We start from the raw sequence: 27,700 nt of genomic DNA, 5'->3' as shown, positions 1-27,700 counted from the left end.
TTTTTTGGCAAATACCGGGAATCGCAGGTCGCACACTGGCACGGATAAGCAGCAGCGGTGCGTCTATTTGTTTTTATAGAAAATTTTTATTCAACATACATTTTCCAGCAAAAAGGCAATATACAGGAATAGTTGTCGTACACTGCTGCTACACTGAGGATTTTAAAGTGGAAAAGATCAAATTAAGGTGTGATTCTGCAGGTCATCTCTGTACTGCACTTCTTAACAAGACAAACCAATGCAGTTAGTTTTTAAAAGAAAAACAATCCAAATGTAACAGAGGGGGAAAAACCTGTCAATGGTACATCCGGAACGCAAAACAAACGAACAAAAAAGAAACCTACACACAAGAAATATGAACACCTGGCTCCTTCTGTACCCAACAACAAAGGCGTGTGTTTCTCTTAAATTTTACACGTTCATATTTTTAAATATACAATTCTTAAATGTTGTCTGTACAGAGCCAGCTATGCGCTATTAGGGGTGCATTCCATCTGTGCTTTAAAAGAAAGAAGAAAACAAAACCTGAAATTAACAAAGGAAAAAAGAAATTCATAGGGCTTAAAGTGTTTCTTACAATGCTGGTTTTTTGTCTCCAAACAATCCTCAAACCAGTGGGGCTCTAAGTGTCTGCAGCTCCCTACCAAGCACAGCGCAGTTACTGCTCCCAACCACCAGGGGGCGACAGATTCAATCAAGAAAGAAGAGAGGTTGCAGCTTGCGTATGTGTGTGTGTGTTTTACAAGAGGAATGACTGAGAGGACGGGGGGGGGGGGGGGGGGGGGACCTTTAGCAACCCCCCAAAAAACTAAAAAGGAAGTCATCAGGGAGGTAACACATATCTGTGCGTGTCTGTGTGTGCGTGAATGTTACCTAGCAACTCACAATCAGGGAAAAAAAAAACAACTACTTTTGCCAGACCTGAGAAACTTCTAAGGTTAATTTCCAACGTTCAAGAGGAAATACAGACAAATCGTATTTTTCCCCATTTATTTTAAACAGATTCTGTTTTGCAGATTTTTTTGTTTTTAATAATACAAGGTTTGCAGAAAGAGACAAAAAAAATTTATTTTTTCCTCCAACCAAACTAAGTGGAAAAGAGAACTTGAGCGTAAACTTGGAAATACTGATTTTTGTTGCTCTATAGGGATGGGAGCAGAAAATATAAGGAAACCTCATCATAAGAGCAAACCAGAGAACTTCAGGGTGGACGCCAGCCCGCAGCTGCTTTTGCAAAAATTATTAATAATTTTAAAACGACTGCATGTCTCCATCATTTCTGCAAGTCAGTCCTCCAAACAGCACACTCATTGACCTCTCCGCACAGCAGTGTGACGCCCCTTTGAACAACTTTATTTAAAAACAACCCCCCAAAAATTGTGAAGGGGGGAAAAAAAAAAAAGCTGTAAATGAGGTGGAAGTGAAAACTAAGCCTAGAAGTTCATATTTATATATGAAAATATTTATATATAGCATACATATTATATATGCTATACTGTGTCGTGATTCCTCCTAATTTTTTTTTTTTAAACCATAAAATCCAATTACACGTCTCCCATTTCTGAACAGGCAACAAAAAGCAGTCAACAGGCAGACAAGCCAGAAAAAATAACCGAACAGCCTCAAACGTGGAGGGAGACGATTTTTAAAAAAGGGGGGGGGGAAAGGGAAAAGAAATAAAATGTACAACAAAATAAACAGTCAGTGGTTGGTGCGGTTTATTTTGTGGTTGAATAATCCATCAGCTGCAGCAAGATCCCAATCACTGAAGACATAGTGCCGGTGTAGAGCTGTAGAGGTGTCCAGGCGGGGTGAAGTGATGAACACACACACACTCTCTCAGTCTTTCTCACGCACAATCACACACACACACACACGGTTGTTGGTTACAGTCTGTGGTTATGGTTTGTTAAAGTAGGTAGGGATGAAGGCGGAGCAGGAGAGGATGAGGAGGACTAGGGGAGAAGGTGGGGGTGGGGGCTGCTTTAGTTGTGGATCTTGATTGCTTTCTCCAGGTAGGTGTAGCGACCTCTCTTTGGAGCTTTGTTGAAATGATCCAACCCTAGCCAGGGGCGCGGGTGGGACATGTTACCTACACAGGAGGACACATCAGAGAGGCCATTAGGAGAAGTGACAGCGCCACCTGCAGTACAGAAATCACATGAACAGTAACAGGAGCAGTGGGAGTATTTCTGTAGCCCGCGTGACATCGACATTAATCTCGGGTGTCGCTGACACACCGGCCAATATTAGGAACGTGAAGAAAATAAAGTCCAGTTTTAATGATTCTGGTGACTGGGTTGGGCTACACACATCAAAACTATCGACTGCAGGGGAGCTTTTGGCCATTTTGATGCAGTTACATTACAAATAAGAACCAATCACTGCTGCAGTGAACAAAACACCAGAGGTGCCGTGTCACACTTGTAAAGGAATCACTAGAAAGGCAGTGTGGTAAATACTAGAAATACACATGCCAGCCGCTTTGTTAGGTACACCTGTGTAACTGTTTGTTCTCACACACGCGCGCACGCACGCACACACACACACAGATCTAATCAGTCAATCACATGACAGCAACTCAGTGCATTTTGCCATGCAGACATGATGAAGGTGACCTGCTGAGGTTCAAATTCAAAATCAGGGAAGAAAATGTAGCATGGTTGTTGGTTTCAGACTGAGTGCTTCAGAAACTGTTGATTTGGTGGGATTTTCCCACACAACCATCGCTGGGGTTTACAGAGGACGGTCCGAAAAAGTAAACAGGGAAGCAGTTCTCTCTCAAATAAGCACTCGTTACATCCAAGGTTACAGAAGAGCATCTCTGATTGTCATAGCCTGAAACAGATGGGCTACAGCAGCAGAAGACCAGCCCAGATGGCACTCCTGTCAGCTAAGAACAGGAAACTGAGACTACAATTTGTAAAGGTTTGCAAAATTTGGACCACAAAAGATCAAACCGTCTTGTCTGAAGTTGATTTCTGCTGTGACATTCAGATGGTATAATGTGGCAAAAACAGAATGAAAGCATGGATCCATTCTGCCTTTTATCTACACTTCAGGCTGTTGGTGGGGGTTTAGTGGTGTGGGGGATATTAGTACCAAATTAGCATCATTTAAACACCACAGCCTCGCCAAGTATTGCTGCCGACCATGTTTATAACCATGCACTCGTCTTCCAGCAGGACAGCAAATTATGTCACAAAACTCAAATCACCTCGAACTACTTTATTGAATGTGACGATGAGTTCACTTTACTCAAATAACTCCCACAGTCACCAGATCTCAGTCCAGTAGAGCACCTTTGGGATGTGGTGGAACGGGAGATTCACATCACGGATGTGCAGCCCATAAATCTGCAGCAGCTGTGTGAAGCTGTCATGTCAATGTATCTGAGGAATATCTCTAGCACCTTGTTGAATCTGTGCCATAAAGAATGACGACAACTCTGATGGCAAAAGCAGATCCGACCCAGTACTAACACAAGGTGTACCTAACAAGGTGGCCAGTGAGTGTACATAAAAGGTCTTTAAAGTTCATTATTAGGTGGATAAACTTGTATAAATATGAGCAGCCGTGACATTGAAGTGGTGCATGACGAGGCACTGTCACAGTTTCATGCTTTTGTTTTATTTTTGTGTTTGGCTCTAGCCTGGTGTCGTTCAATCGGCGCAGTATCAGTATCAGCAGCAGTTACACTGGTATCGCTCCCAGTAGCGCCGCAGGCAGTAAATACCTGGCTGTGGTTCAAAGTCCTTCAGGTTGACCTCGTACTCATCCTCATTGATGTACTGATGCCGACCCATCATCACAATTGCAAACTTGAACTGAAAACACACAGAGACAGACATCTGGTGGTTAACTACCCCCCTTGTTAACACTTTAATTATTTCAGCATCAGGAGAACGCTGTTTAAGAAGAAGCAAACCAACGACGACCTACCTTCTCAAACTCTTTCTCCTGGATGTCCAGCATGGTCTGGATCCTCCTCATCACCTCCCGAAACGACTCACCCTGCACAAAGGAGAATAGGATGGCAGTGAGTCAAGAAGAAATAAAATAAATAATAATCCCCACATTATGTGGTACAAGTAAACAAAAAAAACACACCTGTCTGATCTTGAGCAAGAAGGGAATCCCAAAGGTGCCAAAGACCTCCTTATGGAAGTGAGCAACAGGGATTAGCATTTCAGTGTCCTTATCCAAGTCCACCTGGTCCAAAGGAATCTCCTGAAAAAGCCAAGCAGCACAAGAGAGATGAAGGAAGAAAATAAGCTCAGATCAAACCACTGACTATAAAATGTAAAAATAAACCAACTGTTTTTACTGACACCTGGTGGTCAAAGTTTTTAACGCGCTGTAATGACGCAAGAGCTACAGAGAAAACTGAGCCAGAAGCTTGGTATTTAACCTTTAACAAGCATGAAGAAGTAATACTTCTACTGCTAACTGACTGGCTGTGAGGGCAAAAATACAGTGTCGGCCTGACGGCGTGTTAAGTGGAAGTTAAGCGGCTAACATAAAATAAACGACACAGTGAAACGCGCTGCACAGGCAACGCCTCGCATAAACACTCACCTCTATTCTGAAGGTGCGGCTGGCAGCAGGAGATAAACATTCTAGCAGCTCGTCCTCCTGGTGAACTCCGATGATTTTATAGCTTACTATCTCTAACAGCCTGCAGAGGGAGAACGAGGGAGGAGGCATTAACGCTCTGCAGGAGCTTCTCAAATGCAGCAAAATCTGATTCTGACATCACACCAGGGAAAACAAGAAATTCAACCAAACTAAAGGGAAAGGTGCCAGTGCAGTCACAGAGAGCAGGTTTACAGAATGAAATGGGGCTGTGCAGGCCGCGGTTGCTGTGAGGGTTGTAATTGTCAGACTATAATTTTGTGAAAAGTATTTAAAAAAAAGGAGAAGCAGCACACATTTCGCACGTGGTTAGGATTAGATTAAAAAAACAAATCAAAGGGGTTAAACAAAAGCCAAAATGTTACCTGGATCAAGATGAGTGGAAAACTAAAGTGATAAACTTCACTACAGACAGTCTAGGCCACAACAACAAGCACTCAATCTCTAGTGATTTGCCCAGTGTCAAAGATAATGTTCAAAAAGCTAAAACGGACCATAGTGTGCTCGATTTTTTAATTTTAACTCAGTTTACCATCAGATGCAAACTCCCCGTACGGCAGAACAGCTGGAGCAGCTGTCAAAAAGTTCTGATTGCAACCACTGAGAGGAAGACAAGCAAGCCAAACACAGATGGATACCTGAGCTTCTCAGAGCCATTTTCAGACAGCTCCACAGCCTTTTTACATTCTTCCAAAAGGTCCCGCACACAGCCGTGCTTGTCAGGGTAAAGAGTAATCTCCTGCAACACAAGAAACAGTTTCATGTCTATGGTTGAATCACAGAAACATTTTTCCTTATGTAAAGGTTTTTGGGGTTTTTTGAGTGTCGTACCTCCTCTCTGAACTGGCTGTTGAGCCATATGGATTTAAAACTCCTCCTGTTCTCAAAGTCTGTTATCTTCATCTTTAACTGAGAATACATAATAGAGAAAAAGAGAGAGATAAAAACAAAGTTACTCCTTTTGTGGACTCGTAGGATGTGGCCTTCGATTTTCTTCTGCTAATCTGGGGCCGGGTCACTGGGCCAGCAGCCTAAGCAGAGAAACCAAGACCTCCCTCTCCCCCAGCCACCTCCTCCAGCTCATCCAGGGGAACTCAAAAGCGTTCCCAGGCCAGTTGAGAAATGTGGTCTCCCCCGTGTGTTGTGCGTCTACCATGGGGCCAGGGTAACATGAACACCTCAACCAGCAGACATCACAGTCAGATGCCTGAACCACCTCAACTAGCTCCTTTCAACATGGAGGAGCAGCGGCTCTATACCCGGTCCCTTTCAAATAGCTGAACCCCTCACCCTTTCTCTCAGGGAGAAATTAGCCAACCTTCAGAGAAAGCAAATTCTGCCTTTTGTATCTATGATCTAATTCTTTTGGTCACTACCCAAAGCTCGTGACGTAGGTGAGAGTAGGGACGTAGATCAAGATACAAATCCCTGTCGCTCATGAACAAGACACTGAGATAAGTCATCCACCTGAGGATGTAACTCGTTCCTGGTTTGCAGGAAAGATTTGAAATAAATAAAAACTTTCTCACAACCGTTTGTGTGTTAAAAGTTCAGGTAGTCAGAAAACATTTTTACCCCAATGACTTTGTTTTCTATCAGACAGCATTTTATATTTTATAACGGAGGAAAGACAAAAAGACATTTAAGATTACCAGAATTATTACCGGCACTATGAAACACTGAGCTCCTTTTCAGGGGAAACACCAGTTATCTTACTCGAAAGAGAGAACAAAGACAAACTTGAAATCCTGACACAGAAAAAGTAGACAAACCAGTCCTACCTGCTGGTAGTAGAGTTTCTTGGGCTGCCGAGGCTTGAAGAATTGCAGCAGGTCCCGCAGCGTTCCCTCATAGTTGTGTCTGAGAGGATTCCCTGGACCGTCCCTGTACCTGGCCACCACACCACCAGGCAGGGGGGGAGGACAACAAAGGGGAGGGAAGAAGGGTGGAAGGAGAAGAGAAAGAAAAGTGGGAGGAAAAGAAGCAAAGAAGCAGAGGTGGAGGTGAACAGCAGAGCAAGACGAAAAAAAAGAAGCACAGAGGGAGAGGGAAGAGTAGGAGGAAAAACAACAGAAGACAGGTGGAGGGGGGACAGGTTATGCAACATTTCTACTGACAACTGCAAGTAATCAAATCAAAGGCAAACCTGACAAAAGCTACGAGTCACAACACTATTCAAACGCGGTCTACACGTTCCTTTCTACATGTCAAACAGAATTACAGGATTTTGAGTTATTTAGGAAAAAACAGCCTTGAAACAACACTGCATTATTCATTAAACTACAGGCCGTCTTTAGCAGATTTTCCTGGCTCCAAATGAGCCTTCTGGGAGATGACTACGCACGTCGGCGAGATCGATCTATGTACAGTGAAGGTGATGAGTCAGTTATTTGGCCCAAATCCATGTGGTTTCCTATTCTTTCTGACCATCAGATTAAGAAGCAGCATAACACGCTTCAGTAAATAAAACACCAAAAATAACGAAACCGGTCAGAAACATTTTGTCACAGTCCCTCTATGCAGGAAAAGCCTTTGTTTAGTATAACCTTTTTTTTGTCAAAACCACAAAAAAGGGATAATTACGCTACAGCAAAAGCATAATTACTCAGTTATGTGCAAAGCAAGAACTAAAGTGCTCTCCCTTGTAGTTGACTTCATGTTCAGTGTTGTTTCAAAGCCCTTAACTGCATTTTTCCTGACTATAAAGGCCATATTTTGGCTTACAATGAGAACAACGGCTTAAGAAGAAAAAAGAAAGAATGACAATCACTATTATGCACTGTTATTGTTACTACATTTACGAAGAATGCAGTGTGTGTGTGTGTGTGTGTGTGGATGAGACAAGCCTCCTACCCCTGTGACTTGAAGAACTGCAGTAGCATGGGATCTGTGTTCAACCTCTGCGCTACAGTCTTAGCCACCTGACAAACACAAAAACAGACAGTTCATGACGGGCCTGTCAGATTTCACCTGTCAATCAAATTTAATGCTAGCAGGTGGAGGGGGTGGGGGGCAGCAGAAATCCACTCCCGGATTAACAGTAGCAGCAAAAAATAAAAATCAGTCTTCGTATAATGACTCGGCAGCTTCACATGAGTATTTTTTAAAAATAATAAGAGTTAATCAATATTCATCCAAAGAACCTCAACCGATCGTACCTGAAAATAGTTCATGCGGTTCGACAGTGTGACCACAAAGCCGGGGTCGTTGTGGATGGTCTTGTCGCAGAAAATGACGTCCACCCGGTGGTAGAGATCCCGGAAGTAGTCCTTGGCCGTAGGCAGCTCGCTGCTGTCGTTCTCTGGGTCGTCCCTGTGGTGTTGGAGAAAGGTTGGAAAGACAGTTTGAGGTACGGGTTGTGTTGTAATGACGGGAAAACAGAGATCAGTGTGACAGAGGGAAGTGTGAGTGAAGTGAAGGTAGAGGTCAAGGACAGAAAGCGCAGGTCAAGAAGTAAATGAGGGCACAGACATAACAAGTAAAGCTAACAAGTTCTGCAACAATTTCTCAACCAGAGCGTCATCAAAGAGAGACATTTTAAACGAAGGCAACTTGAAGCGTGTCGACCTCGGGAAGATATCAATTTGGCAGATTTCTCAAAGCACAAGTGCCAAAACCCCCCAAAACAACTTACTTCTGGAAGACAATGATGTCCCCGTCCATGAGCTCGTCCAGGGCCTTGTCCAGAGAGACATCATAGTCCTGTATCCGCTCTGTTAGATTGGGCTTTACTTCCTGTAACACACCAAGCATCGGGGGTTATGCAGTCAATTTATCTGCTAAGTGCAAGATAGTATTTATTTTTGTGGCAGATGTATGTATGTACCAAGGCCTACATATGACAGAGTGCAAGTGTGCACATGAGAGCCTAACACAGCTTCTGTGCCAGATAGAGGAGCCTGAGAATGTGAGAGTGTGAGGGAGCAAGTGAGAAAAAGACAGGAGTGTGTCAGCGACTGGGCGTCACAGAATAGATCACCTCATAGAGGATAAGGCTAGTTTCCTGCTGAAATCCTGCTCTCTCACACATGACTGGCAGCAGGTCTCCTGGTTAGAGGGAAAAAAGAGAAGCAGAGAAAAATCTCAAAATCTTTACGTTCACTGCAGACGAAGAATTCACACACTGCACCTTATGACAGGGTACTGAGGTTATAACAGAGTCACGCTTACTTATTTTGCAGGATATAGGTGTGTAGATATGTCCACAATAATTTAAGCTTCTGGTTTTGGGGTCATACATCTTCAAGAACAACATGACATCATCTAGAAGAGAAAAACAAAACAGGGCAAGGTGAAATCAGCAGCTATACAACACGCCTGCCAAAGAAGTGGTTGAGGAGCAGTATAGCTTCAATTTGCATAAATATTGTTCAACTGAAACACTAAACAAAGCACAAAACGCCACTTATGGTTCTGCATTTGTGTCTGTTGGTGCAGTTCTCCAGCTATGCAAAGGGAAAGATTGAGCGAACTGAGAAACAAAGAGATACGTCCAAGCGTTTGCAGCCTTCGGGTTCACTTAGTTCCACTATGAAAGTTGTTTTTCACAAACCACAAGGATCACCAACACCACGTAAACTACATGTCTCGCATGTCTCTGACGTTGACCCCAAGTGGCAGCAGGCAGCTACAACATCGCACTACAAACAGTAGCATGCCAGAGCCTTTAATCAGCAGCTAAACACAGTGTTAATAATCATAAACACTCAGAACAAACCCATCAACATTCAAACCGATCAGTAACTATGTTACTGAGTAACTAGTACTCTACGTTTATGACTGTGACCTCTAAGGCATTGTGTCGATTATTCTTATCTACACGGTACCAACACAGGCAGCTATGTAAGTGGAATCAAAGACTGACACCTGAAGAACATGTTTTCTACAAAAATGATATTTTAAAAGTTTAGAGAAAAGAAAGTGCTAAGACTCAAAGTCTGATGATGAGCGCCGATGGATGGAGAACTTACGGTCTTTATCAAACTTGGGTAACGTGGCCCCACTGGCTGCCATCTCTGGATCTACAGTCTCCAAAAATATTGTCCAGGGGTTCTCATTGTCACTCAAGTCGATCATCTGAAACACAAAAATGTTCCAATCTTTAAAAAAAGTTTCTTATGTTACATTTAACTGAGTCATAAACTCAGGAGTGGTCCCAGGAATTAAAGTGACAAAACTGTTGCATTATACGGAAAACTTGTAAAGAAAAAAAAGACTTGTAAACAAACTGAGGATTTTTTTATTTTATTTATTTTTTTAAAAAGAGAGATTTGACAGGTGATTCTATACATGGAGTAGTTATCCAGGGATTCAAATTAAACTCAATTTAGATAATGATTCATAAAAAAAAAATAATTCAGGGAGTGATAGTTCCTTCTAGAACCCGTGCTCTAAATCCTGCATATTTTTGAACTGATCTTAGCACAGTTGTTCTGGTTCACTGGCAGCTTTCTTTCATTATTTTAATGCAAAAAAAACTGGCTAAAGCATACAGGAATTTTTGAAGATGTGTGCCACAGGTGCAAACACCTACCGACTTGTTGCAATCGGCCTCGTAGTCGAGCATGGCAGGTCGCTTGGTTCCGTTGCTACGGGCCTGCATGGGCCAGAGCCTCATCTGGTCCTGTGGAAAACCCTGCGGCACATCAATACAGTTTCAATTTGCGTATAAGATGTGGGAAAAGCAGAAACGTGTTGAGAAAAAGACATCAAGACTAAAATTTCCAACTGGTATTTACTGATCAACCGCAGGGAGCCAGAATTTAAGCAAGTGTGTGTACATTAGGGCTGCCACGATTTGTCGACTAGTCACGATTACGTCGACTATCAAAATCGTCGACGACTGATTTAATAGTCGACGTGTCGTTTGAAGCTTTGTAAGATCGCAAAAGACGCAGGAATAATAGCAGGATTTAAGAGTGTAATAACGGACTGAAACAGAAGATGGCAGCACAGCATGTACAAGGATGCCAGCTGCCGTTAAACCCCGAAGAAGAAGAAGCAGCTGTGTCCCAGAATTCATAGCGCGGCCCAGCTTAGTTTCCAACAATGGCGGTAGCTAGTTAGTTTTAATATTACTCTTATTATTCTTTCTGGGTCACAAAATAAACGTTTAACATATTTTCAGGCGAGAATGTAGCTGTGTAAACCTCAAATATCTGCTCAGTTTATCAGGACACCACATATTTTCAAAAGCGCTCCGACGTTTTCGGAGACGTCTGTTACCCACTAGCTCGATAGCTAGCCGGGGGCTAGGTCACTAGCGCCGTGAGAACACCGGACTCCCGGCAAATTGTTTTCAAACCCACCGCCGTCTTTCGCGACTCAGGTTAAATATATATGAGTCACTTAGATAAATTAAAAATGTTATTGTTTGGCTTTTTTTTTAGTATTTTATTTGTTCCTGAGTAAATCGGTTTGGCTGAGATTAAAGTTATAGTTTTTACACAGCTGAATAAACGTCAAGCAGACAGCTGATTATCAGAAGTGTGAGATGCTGGAGAATATACTCCGGTGTCCTGTTATATTTTAGATAGCAAGGAGTTTATTAAACTTTACCGAAACAATCTGCAAATTTCATTAAAATTGAATAAACTATCATCTTGTCTTTATTTTTAGTTAGCACCTTAAAAGCTTAAAGCTGTAAGCTAATGATAGTTATATAAGAGCAGATGCTGCTGGTGCAATAAGCTGTACGTTTTACGTCCAATGGATGATGATCTGATTAGTCGACTAATCGCATAAATAATCGGTGACTAGTCGACTATCAAAATAATCGTTTGTGGCAGCCCTAGTGTACATGTGTGCTCCGCACTGTTGACAAGCTAACAAGCCCTCTCTTTCAGCCTGGGGTCCGAGCGTGAACCTGAGACACAGCATGTGCGTGAATGCGGTTTCTTTCACAAATATTAAACTTCCACCGAGCACAAGTTACTTTGATGAAAGACAAGTTTACTGACTAAACATTTCATGCATCTTGAAATCTACAAACTAAAACTCTTCGCAGTTAATCTTAAATGGTTTATTTTATTCTTTAATTTAAAAAAAAAGTTAGAAATTTCATCCAAATATCCATCACCATCAAAGAGCATACAGTCCCACAGATGCCTCACCATGGTCTGGGAGAGGTTCTGGACAAACTCTTGCAGCGTGGAGCTCTTCAGGACCTTGAAGACCGTGTACTTCACTTTCTCCTCGTCGTACATGTCGTTGCCCTGATGACCGCAAAACTGGTCCTCGGTCACCATCTGCCCAGAGAAGGAAGATGAACAGCATTAGTATAACTGGACCAAGAACCAAAGTGTGAAAAATAAGAGACTAAAGACTTCATGCAATGAAAACTCACTCCCCCACACCCAAGTTATCTCTAGATCTCGACAAAGCAAGAGCTTCATTCTTTGTATCCACACTGGTGGTGACATTTCACTGCAGCAGTCAGTAGCTAACAGCATCAAAAGTCTTTTAAGCTTTTGTCCAAGCAATCTGCTTGTCTCACACACACACACACACACACACACACACACACACACACACACACACACACACACACACACACACACGAAATCATAATTATGTAGAGCTTTCTGTTTAGAGGGGTGCTCCACTGCTAAGACTTTCAATGAGGTGTCAGTTCTGATGGCTTACAGGCAAAGTGCAAAGCAAAGTTTCACACAGCCTCATTACAGCCTTTAAATGTTACGCTTATCACCTCTTCAGAGGAAAATAATGAGCGTAATTAGCCTTTGTGCTGCCTTAATACTCGAACAAGTAAGTAAGTCAGTGCTGAAAAGGGTAAACCTTTATCATTTAACAAGCCATTTCCTCATTATCACTGACTGCTCTTCTCCCCATCTCAACCACACAGAGACCGCCAAACCAGAGCGAGAAGACCTGCAGTTGTGCGTGCCACTTGTAGGTTACACCGAGTCCAACAAAACACTCGAACACTTTGCTTGACAGAAAGAAGAAGCTTCCGTTTTCCAGCCCGTCGTTAGCCCGACGATCCGATCCAACATAAATGTCTAAACGTCATCTACTCTTTTTCAAAAAGGCAAAACAGTTCATTCTTATCGCACTGAAATCCAGCATTCATCCACCTATGAAACATATCTGCCCCGTCTAAAGGTGCACGATGTTATACTTTGCATAGCTTCTCACGAACTAAGCTGTTTCTGTCAGGCCTCTTATGGAGGTCGACTTTATTGGGTTCAAGTTCGAGCTTCAACAGAACAAATATACTGATTAATATGAATAAATAATCCGAGAAGTACCGTACGAAGTCCTGCACCTTTACACACTTTAAGCAATAAACACCAAACCATCCAGATTACAGTATGATGGCGTAAAACGGCACAAGCTGCTAGGTGTGGTGTTTCGACACAAATGTGGCTCTACCTGAAATCCACAAACACAGCTTCAATTTTCTCCTGTACTTCCTACACTGTAGGTTTCTCATGTGCTGTATACTAAATTATTCAGCCACCCAAGTATTTTGATCGCAAAGTATCAAAGCACCACAGAGCGCTTAAATAACCTCCGATTCCCTACCTGGACCTGCATGTAGAGGTGAGCCTCTTGGCGTTCCTTCCTCTTCTGTGCCTCCACCCTCTTCTCCTCCTGCAGACGCTCCACCAGTTGCTGGGGGATGTCCACGTCGGTCATCGGCTGGAGCACCTCGCCTGAGTGTGGGTAAAACGGCAGAAGTGATAATTTAGTACAACAGTATTATTCACTACAGTCACCTCCATGTGAAACAGGAATTTTATTTGCACTCATCAGCTCAGAGGATACCTTCATGTGTTGCTGGAAAAGTTTCTCATACCGATGTTTTTTAAATGACGAGTGAAGAAGGACGGATGTTTACTTACTGAGCTTGGACTCACGGATGTAGACCAACATGTACGCGTTGGTGCAGTGGCGGACGGAGAGGTCATCGTCGTGTCCGCCGTAGTTGTGTTCTATGGCCTCCTCCTTGGTGCATCGTGACACTACGTCATCATCAAACTTGCACCACTGCAGAAAGAGACAGAATGATAGACGGAGACAGATGGTGATTGCAGGATGGGGTCCCAGCCAGAGGAAGCCAGAGGAGGATGAGGAGCAGAGGCGAGATAGGGGTGGGGCAACCACCAAGGATTGGAGTGGAGGGGAAAAAAGAGAAAAACCAGAGAGCACTTAAGACAATCATTGTCACACAAACCTAAATGCAGAATTAATGTAACATCACACTGATGTGTGTATATCAGAGGGGTTTACTCGATGAGTATGAGATTAAGAGTCTGAGCTGAGAGCTCGTGTTTACATCCGACTCTTTACACTAACACATCTTTTCTGACAGCGTTTATTCCACTAAACATCTAAATTGTGAAACATCCCTTTTCTTACATTAGGTGATATCGTCTCACCTGTCAGGAAGCTTGTGTGTTCTGTCATTTTCAGTATAATAATCACTGCAGACCTGGGAGGCACTTATTCTGACTCTCAACCCTTGGATCTTAATGCATGCAGCTGTATGTAATTAATAAACACTTAAGGTCAAGAGGTAAGATAACATAGCTCTGAATTCCTCCACAACATAAACTCCTTTTTGTTTTTTTGTAAATTTGAGCATTTTTGGTGAAAAGTGCAGAAAAAAAATTGTTCTCACTATTGGATCCTTGACACTCACTTTGCCGTCTCCTTTGGGGTTAAGATAGACGACGTAGTGACCGCCATGGTTGTCCCCGCTGTGGACTAGCACAGCGTGGAGGATGTAGTTGGCTGGGTCCTTTGAGTCTGGCTTCTGGAGGAACTCATCCAGAGGTAACTGGTCTGGAAACTCAAATCTAATGAGCACAGAAAGATGGCGAGGCGTTAGAGACAAAGAAATTGAGAAGGAAAAAAAAAAGAAAAAAGGATGAGGTAAGCAGCAGTATTTAAAAAAATGGAAAGGTAGAAATAAAAAACAAATAATGTGAAAAAACAATGTGTAGATTAATACAAAAAGGGTCAAATATCAGCCAAAAAGTAGCATAAAAATGGAAGAAATCAAGAGTAAACTTGAGCATATTCAAAACTACTGTCATTCCACACCCACACCCGTGTCTCCATGTACGTATACAAAGCCCTCAGGATGCCAGCTGGCTGTAGCATCATCACAAGGATGAGTCAGAGCTCATCGAAATGGCACAGCAGAAAGTTAGCACTTCTAAATGGTAGCGTTTGCTACAAGTGTCACATTATTTCTGCTGGATTCTATTTTTAACACCATTAACTGTACACAGATTGATGGCACAGAAAACAATCTTGGTTCCTTTCTCACCGTCTGAATAAGCGAGGTCAGGGCAAGCTTTTCACGAGTGTAAAGCTCAAGTGACATTCCTCCTTTAACCTATGCTACAATGGAGCAGACCTTCTCTAAAATTACATTCGAGCAGCACAGTTACCGTCTCATTGTGTGACGGGGAGTTATCAGGGTGCGTTCTGCACAGTAATTCACAAGTAACCTTACTTCAAAAACTATTTTTAAAGCATCAGCTTGTTTTTTTTCTTACCTGTCATTGATCTTGATGTTTTGGTCGGTCTGTGGGTCGTACATGAACCTCATCAGCTGCAGATGGAGGATCGGAGGGAAGGTGAGGAACTTCACTCCCTTTTCTGCTTCCTGCGACGCAAAACAAAAATGAGTCAGTCATCTGGTGAGGACATCCCATTGACATTAATCCTGCCATTATAAACCCTTTCAGCTTTAGGCTGCTCATTTAAACCATATCAAAACAAGGCAGGTAAACAAGCTCCAGATCTTATTTTTAGAGCTACATATTTCTGTAGCTTGGCAAGAAAAACCGGAAACCTACTGATCCATTTGAACACGTCTAATTTTTGGAACACCAAATATTTTTTCACAATGACATAAAAACTAAAATTTTAGTCCACTTTGCTTCAATACCAACAGCATGAAAGCAACAAGAGCCAACAAATTGCAGAAATACTTCACCTGCAGCCCGTGTTCTCCTGCGTCATATTTGTTGTCTCCATCTAACTGCTCGGTTGCCACATAATCTTTGAATGACTCAAAGACTGGAAAGAAGCAAAGATTATATTTAGAAAATCGCCGCTTTGATATGTGTGTGAAAATCATGATCATGCAGGACAAATGTGCCACTGATCAATAAAACACCACATTTATGCTACTCACTGTTCTTCTTTCCTTTTATGCTAAGCTGGATGTCATAGTAGTCCTCTATCCGCTCAGACCTGTAGTCCACATGCTTACACTGGATATATGACTGCAGAGTGACACACACACACACACACACACACACGCAGAGTCAGACTATACGATATGAGAGGCGAGTCAGAAACATTATTTCTCATCGGGTCACGTCTTGATTTACCCTCAGTCTATTCTTAAACTGGCCTTGTTCCAGGCTACATCCTGTGCTGTGTTAGCCTACATCATGTCGCTGTGTTTACAGAATCTACTGTGCGAGACGTGCTGCAGAGACATTACTGAGCAAAATAAACACTATAAATTTCCCCTCATAAGAACAATATTGTACAAAAGATATGCAAAATATGACCATAACTAAAAGGGCGAGTCAGCTAAGAGGAGGAAGAGACGGAGAAAGAGAGATGACATACCACCATCTTTCCTCTGAAGAGCTTTGGGATTGTTCCCTCAACACAAGTGCCTTTCATTTTGTTCTCTACGTTGTCCAGGAGCTGCAGTGCACACACACACACACACACACACACACACACACACACACACACACACACACACACACACACACACACACAAACAGTAAATACTGTCAGCTGTTGTTCACCGTGCATACAGGACCTTTTTAAACGTGTATAGGAAACTCACCACTCTGCACAGCTCCTGCACATCATGTTGCATGAAGCTATCTAGTGTTTCCCACCTGCACGTAAAAACACAAACACCAAGTGAGAGAATACAACCAACCGTCACAACGCTTATTGTGAAATTCTGATGGTTGACCCACATGTCAAGCATGCAAGGATCTAATAGTTTTGCTTACAACACATATAATATTCTAAGCAAGTCCTAACTTACCCAAAGGACTTCGTGAGCTTCTTGGTGCCAACCGGTTTGTCGCTGTGTTGCAGCTCGTAGAAAACCCTCTGCAGTGCCAGGGGGACGCTCTTAGAGGAGTCATCTCCTTCTGTGGGCATCATGTAGACCGCCTGGGAAGGATAAGGATGCTCCAGGATTACAACTTTTATATAAAACTAATCATCTTAGGCTGACTGGACTATTTTTGTGAAAACATTTACTATATTTAAACTCCAGATATGCTACTGGAAAATTTCAAAAAGCACTTTGATCGTAGAATTAAAAGAGCCAGCATGGGAGCAATGAAACAAAAGCAGCAACTATAGTAGAACGTTACAAATAAATAAATATGCATGTCATAAAAATATATATATTTTTCAATATGTAGACGATGATATTTGAAACTGTTTCAATGCTCATTTCCACCAGGGTCATTCAGGGCGAATGACTGCTACTGACCCAGGGCGGGTCAGTAGCATTTTCTTGGCAGTAGAAAGTTGGCACGTGCAGAGCTTAACAACTGAGCTTGTTGGCTAAAGAAAACAGCAGTCGTGTCTATTGGAAATATTTCGCATTTGGGGGAAATAAACACAAGAAAGCCGATATACAAGATCCACTCATTTAACCAAGCACCTGAAAGGTGGAACTACTATATCAAGAATTAAGAGCTTTGTGTGCCTCATGTCACATTACAACCTGCTTATTCTTACTTGGATGAAAAATTAAAAGCTTTATGACCGTATTGAAAGTGGTGCTGAGAATCAGGGGGTTTAAAGGTATTTTAAATAATCAAATCTATTATGTTAAGAACCCTATAACAGATAAGAAAAACAGCCACAGCCACACACAGTCATTAGAAGCCACAAAACAAAACCTTACCCGTCGTAGCTGGTTGGTGAAGAAGAGTGTCTGTAGCAGGCTGTTCATGTAGCAGGTCGCTCCTTGGTTCTTAAGTCCAACATAGCCTGTGTGTTTCTTTGAATCCCAGCTGGTTACAGAGACCAAAAACTTCAGTTAGTTATAAGTCATAAACCCTGAACAGAACAGAGAAAATGCACATGGGAAATAGTTTATAAAGACAAAAATAAACGACTCAAATAGAACACAACATACGCCACTCCGTGTGGGGCATCCGCCTGGACGTAGACTTCGAATGTAACTTTGTCGTCGTCGATGAAGCCCCTCTCTGGATCGGTCACATCCTGAAATGCATCATTGCAAAACAGTTAATCTTTTTAAGAATAGCAATTTGTAGTAATGAAAGAATACAACCAGGCCCAAACAAAAGGTTAACAAAGTGGTAACTGCTGAGCGAGAAGAAAAAAAGAACCCCACCAACACTCACAGCAAAAATATTCCACTGTTTCTTTGACAAAAGTAACAGTACATTAATTTCTGACAGGTTTGTGTACTTACACTCCAGGACATAAAGTTGGAGAAACCCCAATCGTTCTCTTTGTGGAAGAACAGGTGACTGATCCTGCGGCTGAATGACTTCTCGTCGTCTTTGTGGTTAATGATCTTTAGCATGGCCTGTGCGTGGCAAGACCATGACCTGAAACACCAAAGACACGACACCTGAATACTAAAGAACTGTTTAAAAGTTGTATTATTTCCTCAGGAACATTTTGGCGGCACTGAAATCGGCACATTTAGAAGACTGCGTAGGCTACGACGTTAAAACATAGGAGAGCAGGACCAGCAACCTGTGCAAACTTATGAGCCAAGTAAGCCATCCAACACTGTTCCACTTCAGCTACTGAAAAACATAAAACAGTGTTGTGCACGGTAACAGGATAAAGCATCAGATGCTAATTTTACATCCTTCCACACCATTAACCAAGATATACCCAAATCACCAACAGCATCTATGCATCTCTCAGAGTGGCATTACAAACTGAATCAATCTATAAGCCTCACATTTACATCTGTGCCCTCCCAAAGCTTTCAGTTTACACACCAAAGATATATTAAGAAGAGAAAATATAAACCCAAACACACAAGGGTATTTAAAAACCAACAACCCCCACCAGGGAAATAGGGCTGACAGCACATTTTCTAAATGAAGTTACGCAGCTGAGTTGCACAAAAAAAAAGAAAGAAAAGGGCAAAAAAAAGTGACATTCGATTGTGAAAAATGACATTTCATTGTGGGAACTGGCAGCTGTTTGTCTCAAGAGAGGCACAGAAAACAAAAGCTGGGTTGCCACCAGAGCAGTGGTTAAAACCAGCAGCTGTGACCCCGTTAATGCAGCAATACCCAACCGCAACACAGGACGGCTGGGCTGTAATGTCGGAGCACGAAAGCTGTGCAGGTTTCAACTCCTGCTACTTCACACAGGGAGCGACGGGAAAGTGGTGAAGGCTTTAGCCTGCCACGATCAGCGAATATGAATCGTCTCGACGACTCGATAACAATAATTCAACAACCACTGTGTGGCAATGATGAAAGAAGGTTCCTAATCCAACTGTGCTCCAGTAATCAAAGCAAGCCCCCCTTTACATCAATGCACCTACAGGAGCAGTTATGATTGCGCCATGTTGTTTGGATTTTTGCAGCTATAACACAGACAGTGAAATGGAGCAAAACCTGCGTCTTTTTCTTGAGGAATAATTTGCTCTGATGTTTTAAAGTATTTTGACAACACCAGTAAAAAAACAACAAAGATGTCATAGGTGTAAACCTTCAAACAGCGGGCTGCCTGCTGCTCTGGCAGGTATCCTTCTGTATAGGACACAAGTGAAGAAAAAGAGCAGAGTATTTAAAATTGGTCTAATTGTGTAGTTAAGTTAACATTAAATACCAGAGCTTTGCTAGTCCCAGCTATTAAGCAAACTGGGAAAGAGAAAGATGCCGCTGAAAAACTATGGAAGAAGCTTTGACTGTCTAATAGGACGTCGAAAAGCACAGAAACGATGCAGCAGGATTGCCTCTTTACCTTTCACTAAATTAAAAACATAAATCCAGTTCTAATCTAATTTCACCGGCTCCAAACTTGACTGTGTGCAGTCTTAACAAATATGTTTTCCCATTAGCAGCTGCATTTTACAAAACAGCAATAAAAAGCATTTCCACTGCAGTCTCACAGTATGGGATAACTGCGCCGAGCTGCTGCGGTCCTGCCAGGTACCAGAGACGACCACAACCACTGTGCGTCAGGCCTCCTGGCTACACACTAAAACCTCACTTTCACTTCATTCACTCAGAACATCATATATCACATGAGATACTTGAGAGTTTTTACTGCAGCTTTGGCACATTTCAATTCGGGGCTCTAGGTAAACTACATCCCTCGAAGCGGTGTAGTGGATAAAACATCTGCAGGAAGTTCTTCACAGCACCACTGATCCCGACTTACAGTAGAAAAACCTACTGCAACTTTCAAAGCAGCAGAATTTCCAAGAGAGCATAAAGTGAGTTGATAATCACAGCTTATATCAAAAGGCCCACATCCCAAATCCCTCTTACGTACGTGGAATCTGACTCTGCATTACACTGCAGGAAGAAGCCCACGCTCTTCTGGTGTGGTCGGTCAGGATAGAAGCGCGGCATCACCATTATCTTCCAGGGAAGGTTCCGGACAAAGCAGGACGGGCTGAGCACTGACTCGCTCAGGCGGCTGAAGCGCTCCACCACGAACCGGAAGGTCGCCTCCGACCGCCAGCTAGTGTCTGTGAGAAGACGGGAGGGTGACGCGTTAAGAGGGGGAGGAGAAGATTTGGTGTGTAACAGATTCCCTCTGATTCACTGAGAACTTTTAATTCGATACAGCACTTCTGCTTTATTTGCCCAGTGATCCAAATAATTGGGGTCAGAACTGTCATTATTCCTGGACACCTGCAATCCGACAACAGAAATACGAGACAGAGTTCCACCCCACATGTTTTGGCAGTAGACGGTTGCTGCAGTCGAGCAGGGGTTAGCCTAAACTGCCCACTATGATGCAACAGTGGTGCAGCACAGTGCTGCGGCACCATTTGATTTTTATTAACCTCATAAGTTGTGTTTAACTCACGCTAAAGAACGTAAAAGACATAATTACAAGTTACTTCAAACAACTTCTGAAAACTGGCAGAAGTAAGAGAGCTTACAATTACATTAAGTTAGAGAAAATACCGTTTAAATTTAATTCATACACTGCCAATAAATAACATGGACAAGAGTCTTTATGTTTTCCCACTGACAAGCTGTCAGCATTTGAGTTACTACATATAAAGACATTAACTTCAGGTGTAATTTCAACCAGACGACCTACAGTTTCTTCTACTCGAAAAGCTTCAAAGAAACTAAAGCGTTTGCAGAGCTGCACATAATCCTCACCATCCTCCATGTCCTCCTCTGTATTGTTGTGTCCGTCTGCCATGGCCACGTTACCATTGATCACTGGGTTGGCGGGGATTCTTGGAGGATCATCTGTATCCCCAGCTACACAGGGAGAGATAAGCAACATAATAAGACTGCATGGATATGGCGTTCCTGGATAGATTAACATGTTAGACACCCCCTTTTTTTTCCTCTTTACTTGGGGTAAATGTGGCTGAAAACTGCATTCCCAACTTGCAGGTGTCAAAAGGTCAGGAACGTGCAATCGAAAATCCCTCTAGGATTAATAAAGCGTGGCAAGTACTTTTATATGTTCATTTTGAGATAGATTTTGGTAGCCCGACTGAAAAAATCGCTAGCTCCGGGATGTCGGGCTAGCGATATTGCAAGCCCTGTATCTGATTGAGGAATCACTCATCTTTGGAAAAGAGTTTATTACAGAGAAATGGCTCTTTCCAAAATAAAAGCTATACTATCCGCTTCTTCTGGGCTATATTCTCAGCAGCATAAGGAGAATCATGTGCTAACAGCTGTCTAAATGACTCGGCTAAAGTTAGTAGCATGCTTGCTTTTTTTTTGTCTGCTTCCACTTGTCTTTGCACTACGATGATGTCGGCGTAAATGTGCAGTCATATTCGTTGTGTTCCCGCTAGTGCTTTCAGGTTAATCTCGTTGAAATGACCTTAACGCCACAACACGGCAAATCTCCGTTAACGAGCTACCGCCGATCACTCCGTGCATGGGGCTAGACGGCCAACACGTTAACGAGCTAACTGCGCTAACACACTAGTTCACACCAATGTAATTGAGCATTGCATGGCACATTCAACATACTGTTTTACTTTAGTCCATGACTCGCTTACCTTCAGGGTCATACGTCACATGAAAACCAAAATAATTCCAAACGCCAGATCTGAATGACGTTCAATTTGCCTGTTGCAAGGAGAGCTTAACTTCTGTCTCGCTAGCTTGCCCTGCGCTCTTCCTTCTGACTATGCTGTCTGTGTTGAGCGCTCAGTGGATCTGCGCTCGACAGTGCAGCCTAGGCGGAGTAGTCGAACACAGATTCACTGAGCGCTCAACACAGACAGCATCGTCAGAAGGAAAATTGATAAAATAAATTACAAATGTTGTATTGTTCGATACGTATGCGTACCGAACCGAAAGCACTGTATCGAACGGTTCAATATCGATACGAATATCGTTGCACCCCTAATATATATATATATATATATATATATATATTTATATTTATTGTGGGGGATCCTTCTTTTACTTTTTTCTTCACTTTAATGGGAAAACCCCGCTGACACGGGATTTTAAGCCTCCTTTCTCAGTCTGTGTATGACAGAGTGAGAGCAACAGAGAGCGAATGTGTGAGTGTGTATACGTGTGTATGAGCATAACAAAGGCCCAGCGACACCAACAGTAGGCTGGGTAATTACGGATACAATGCAGGATTAAGCAGCAAGTCATCATTCAGACAAAACACACGCGTACAGGGGACAATAATTATCCCAGCTCGGCAGCTCGACGCACAGTCTAATTTACCAAAACACGCCGATGAGGGAATCAGATGCGCGCTGAATCGACTTCAAGGAGTGAGTGAAATCTGCCCGGATCCTGTGATGTCCCAAAATGGGTTGCTTTGTCACCTCGTCTCTCGCGCAAAGTTTTGCGTGTGGCACTCCTCTGTGTCGGTCTACAGGTAACGCTGCTGACCGAATCCTCCAGGAGACTGACCTCATTTACCCAAGCAGATTACACCATGCTATTGGGCTCCGTCAGTCAGCTCCATGACAACCTTTTGTCCCGCCCACTGTGTCAACCTATGCTGAAATGTATTTATTAACGGATCTGTCACCAAAAACTGCAACAGTAAGAGCTGGGTGTTTTACTTATGGGACAAAAATCCACAAAGAGCAAGACTGCAGAGCTTACCCCGACTGGCTTAAACTATAAAGAGAATAAAAATGAACCCCTGTGATTTAGCTTAAGTCTCACTATAGCTGCAGTAACCCTCAAGTGAAAAGTTTTTAGAGAAAAAAAATGCTAATCTTTTCTAATCTTATGAAGCTGAAATCCTTTGGACTAAAAGCAGCAAATGAAAGTTTGTCAATAATCACACTCAATCTTCTCCTCTAATATACAAACTTTATGCTGAGCAAATGGAAAAAACACTCCAGATGTGTGGTTAACCCACACCAAAAAGGTTATAACTGCATGGTTGATCTTGTTACAGTGACTTGGCACTAGGAGGCTACAATGCAGTTTGCTGCATCAGGCCACACTAAGCTGTGTTCCTGTACTTTGAGCAAACTGGCCCTAAATGCCCATAAACAATACTAAGTCCTCACCAAGGTGCCAATTGTACCCCTTAGTCTTGTATTTCTTAGAACCTTTTGAATATAAAGGCATTAAGATTGTTCAATATTAATTTTTAGAGGGACCCATATAAAAGCTTGGCCAGCTATGTGACAGCAACAGCCCTGCTTTTAAATTAGAGTGCGGAGACACACAAAAAAACAAAAACACAAAAAGAGGCAAAATGATTTAGCTTTGCCAAATGAGTGATGGTGGGGCTGCAACTGCATGGCGCCTCATACCATATCGGAAATGGAGTGTGGGAGTGTGTGTGTGTGTGTTGCTTCTGAGAGAAGTCAGAAGCACCAGAAAAAGTGAGCAGTTTGTTATGTCAACTTGTCTTCACTGTCCTTGTAAGGCTTCAGTGCACCTAAGGATAAGGTATGATAGGAGAGGGGGTGGGGAAGTCCGCTAAATGCACCTGCTACTAGTGATTAGTGTTACAATGAATCATCAAACAATGGAAATGTTGTGCCTGGTCATTTCTTTATTTACTCCACAGCATGCATGTAACTGCTTAAGGTCATTTGTATAATACGTGCTCCCAAATAACAAGCAAAAGCGTGTGAAAACAGTAAAACTAAAAGGTCTGAATGACGCAGTGAAAGTGCCCACTGGTCCATACTCAGCCCCAAGTTGACATCATTGTAAACTTAATAAAAATGCTGGTAGTGCTGGTGTTGTGTGTGCAGACTGCTTAAATGACCGCCTCGGACTCCAAACTGAACCCCAAAAACGAAAAAAAAAGAACAAGAAAAAAAAAACAGATCATTAAAAATGGCGAGCTCCATGCCTTTTGGTCTTCCATACAATGAAGCAGCAAATCCCCGCGCTGCCTCTGTGCGGGCCTGGCTTACCGCAGCGGCAACTACCGTTACTTGCCAGCGTTGCTCCACGTTTCACGTAACGACACTAAATACCAGGATATAAATTAACATAAAACGGGATAATGTACGCTTGGTGTTCCACATTGTTATAATTTCAGCAGGGATAGCTAAAAATGTAGTGTGTTAGCTAACACAGGATTGACGCATCTGCGTTCCCGTTAGCCACCTTAGCAAACACTAGCCACAGATTCACCTCAAGGCCTTTATTAGCCAACATTAGCTGGAGTCAAGAAGTACCAGCTATTGATGTAGATTTACTGTTAGAGGAATCGTTTTACCCTCAGCTGCTAAATTATAACCGTGAGATAAAATTTAGACACAAGCTAAAAGCTCGGAGAAAAAAATGCAAGGCCCGGCTCTCGGGCAAAAGGCAAAATCTTAACGATGCAAAATACAAGCCACCATTTTGGAACGCCACACACCCCCTCCGTGCACTAGTTGGCTAGCTAGCTAGCATGCTAGCTAGAGAAAGAACGTAACGAGGTGCGCCTTGGAGCTAATTGACTAGCTCAATATTAGCAGCCGCGCTAGCACCGTTCTTCGCGTTTTACAAGGCGTAACGCGCAAAGTGGATGTTAGTGAAGCAGATACTCTGTTACAATATGGTAACATGTCAAACTTTGGAGACACACCTAACATATTTTTACCCAAATGGTCAACCGATCTCTTTAGCCATTTAGAAACCAGCATTTAATGTACGAGCAATCACACGATGCTAACGCACACGCTCTCACTGTTAGAGGCTGAACCAACGTCACTTGTCGAACAACAACTAACAGACTAAAGTTTAACGTTATCAGTAAAAAATAAAAACATATATATCACTACTTTATTCGCGGGAGAAGTGATGAACGCAGCTAGCGATAGCTGTCAAAATCACCCCAAAAGCCCACACAGCCAAGTCAGAGCAGAGAGATTAATTTACCTTAGCGTTGGATCCGTGTTAATTGCAACACTAAGCAGACTGTTTACAAACACTTGGGCCACCAACAAGCATCGGGCCCGGAATTCTGTGAGTGCAAGCGGATTCTAGACGGCGGTGATTTGGCAATCTCGAAGCAACAAGCCGATGAACTGTTTATTTGGAGATACGGTTGCCGATCAGAATGAATGATTTATGCGGCTAATCTGCGACAATGTGCGGGGAAAATGCCACCGGTTCTGGATAAACCTGCAAACAGCTGAATATCGCAAGCAAACGAAGATCGTTAAGGACTCGGTTTGCTTGTAACGCAAAATGAGGTCAGCTGAATACAAGTATGCTGCATCGGACGCACAATCAGCAAAAAAAAAAAAAAAACCAACCGGCTATCTCTGCTAGCTGCAGGCCTCCGTGTTTACCGAGATGTTGGGCTCAGTTAATGCGGATAAAATTCCGTGCATTTCTCGTGCAAATGTTAACTTATGGCACAAACCTGGTTAAAAAAAAAAAGATTAATAAAAAGTCCGTTCACTTTACTCGGGGCCATTACTTACCTTCCATCTCCATGTCCTCCGGTTCACTGAGCTGCTGCTCGCCGGCTTTCTGTTGCTGCTGCTGCGTGTGGTGATGGTGGTTCATGTTGGCAGGTGGCGGTGTTGTTGTTGTAGGTGTGATGCGGTGTTCCCTGTTTTCTCTGTTGCCCTCGACCTTGTCCAGGGTCGACTCGGTGGGGAACCGGGTTCTGGACTGCTGGTGAGGTGTAGTGGGATGCGGAGGTGGGGACAGGTCGAGCCTTGGCGGCCGGGCCTGCTCTGTTGCAAACTCGGCCTTGTCCGCTGTCAGCGCCGGGGAGTGAGGAGGGGAGGTCGGCGGGGGAGCGGGTAGAGAAACGCGGACGTATTTGCTCGCTATTCGCCCAATCTCGGCGCCTTTGGTGGGTGCGAGTCGCTGGTTGACGGCAGGGGTTGCGATGGATGTAATTAGGGGAGGGCGGGGGGACTCCGAAATCGGAGGCCCGCTGAAATTAGCTAAATCAATCCGGGTCTACCCCGGGAAATGTGGGGCAATAAGAGAACTCTGAGCACGACCTGCACCGTCAGGTACAAATACCCTGTTTCAAGCTAGCGCTAAGCTACCTGACACTAGGCAGCCAAATGGTATTAAAGGTACGACAATGAAAACAAAGGCTCATTTGCTATACACACACACATTCAACAACTTTGCCTGCGATATCCCCAGTCTGTGTGCTCCTCCGATTGTCCCTCGTCTGGGGGAGAGCGGAGGAAAAAGCTATCCATTCAAACCAGCTTCCCAATACGGAATAGCACTGATGTTAACGTTAATTTAGAAGTTCGCGGAGACGAGAGTTTGCGCGGCCCGACATAAACCAAAATCCTCCAAACCGCCCTAACACGACAGACGACGAAACGCTGCAGCAGCTCGTTGCATTTCTAGCTATTCCCCTCGCTTCTCGTGAAGAATGTGCCCGGTCATACAACGCTAGCCTGAGCTGTGCGGCTCCCTCAAACCGCTCCTCCCGTTTGGTTTGTGATGTCTGAGGTAAATCTCAAAATGGCGGTCGCGCTTTTCTCTGAAATGTCACATCCGCATGGAGATCCAAACACGGGCCCATCCCCGAGCCAGCTTCTCCATCCACGCGAAATCACACAGGCCGGGTCGTGTGTGTATTAAAGGGAGAGGAAATATAAGAGCTAACGACAATTATTACACGAGTGGGATTGGTTTAATGGCTGTACGTGGCGTGACATTGATTTGAATGGGAGAAATCGCTGAGCTGTGGGGCTAAACTGTGTAAATACGTGGTAATAGCGTGTGTGTGACGTTTTACCCAACAAGGTGACAAAACCAAAAGTTTTCATTGAGCAGTTCTGAACAGATTTACTTAAAAAAAAAAACCCGTGCTTTCAGAAACATTGTATGGAAACACAACATGATTCAGCCAATAAAACTGTAAAACCACGTGGTTTCCACTGGCATTAAAGACAGGAACCCATTTACACAAGCGGGACTTTTATTTTACAGTGAACACGAATATTTATTTTCCAACTATTGTGCCTGCACAGCTGTGTTAAATTAACTTTTAATATCACACCATGGACAGCTCGAGTCATTGCCAGTTATTTTATTTATTCAATTTTGTATTTTAATGTGTGTTTACCTGGTTATCAGTTTCATTCAACATGTGTGTTAACTTTATGGACTTGGGTTTTCAAGAACTTGCGTGCACTTTCATGCTTGGATGCACTATATTACTCGAGATTTAACTAAAACAGGACAATTAAAAAAACTGAAATGGAAAAACAACAACTGCGCAATGTATTTGTCCAAAGTCCAAAGTAAACTCGATTCCAGTGACAGTTAACTAAAAGTATAAAATAAACTTTTGAAAAAAAGTAACTAAAATCAAATTTTAAAAAATGAGGTTTAATTTATAGTTTGATTATAACAACAACAACAATACTACTACTAATAATAATAAAGACTCT

General features: G+C 42.9%; 1 protein-coding gene across 4 annotated transcripts; it reads right to left on the bottom strand.

Annotated features, from left to right (window-relative positions):
• Positions 1-64: 64 nt before the first annotated feature.
• On the bottom strand, positions 65-26,231 carry usp7 (ubiquitin specific peptidase 7 (herpes virus-associated)). Of its 4 annotated transcripts, none has more exons than XM_080904310.1 (31): positions 25,748-26,231; positions 21,018-21,122; positions 20,170-20,368; positions 18,113-18,251; positions 17,810-17,898; positions 17,576-17,684; positions 16,697-16,827; positions 16,487-16,541; positions 16,258-16,338; positions 15,812-15,902; positions 15,611-15,693; positions 15,168-15,277; positions 14,282-14,459; positions 13,503-13,647; positions 13,183-13,313; positions 11,748-11,882; positions 10,169-10,270; positions 9,606-9,711; positions 8,806-8,898; positions 8,615-8,682; positions 8,270-8,370; positions 7,794-7,947; positions 7,489-7,556; positions 6,417-6,525; positions 5,467-5,544; positions 5,274-5,374; positions 4,579-4,678; positions 4,111-4,230; positions 3,943-4,014; positions 3,737-3,827; positions 65-2,092 (listed from the first exon to the last, which is right to left on the bottom strand). In XM_080904310.1, the coding sequence occupies exons 1-31, from the start codon at positions 25,830-25,832 to the stop codon at positions 1,986-1,988; spliced, it is 3,336 nt and encodes a 1,111-aa protein (XP_080760436.1). In that variant the 5' UTR covers positions 25,833-26,231; the 3' UTR covers positions 65-1,985. The 4 variants fall into 4 exon arrangements, with proteins under 4 accessions (XP_080760436.1, XP_080760433.1, XP_080760434.1 ...); XM_080904307.1 differs by having other exon boundaries at positions 6,417-6,519; positions 25,748-25,969; XM_080904308.1 differs by having other exon boundaries at positions 14,303-14,459; positions 25,748-25,969.
• Between the last annotated feature and the right edge of the window lie 1,469 nt (positions 26,232-27,700).

Source organism: Rhamphochromis sp. 'chilingali' (assembly GCF_963969265.1).
Source record: "Rhamphochromis sp. 'chilingali' genome assembly, chromosome: 15".
In the NCBI taxonomy this organism is placed as follows: domain Eukaryota; kingdom Metazoa; phylum Chordata; class Actinopteri; order Cichliformes; family Cichlidae; genus Rhamphochromis; species Rhamphochromis sp. 'chilingali'.
This window is presented reverse-complemented; position numbering and strand designations above follow the sequence as displayed.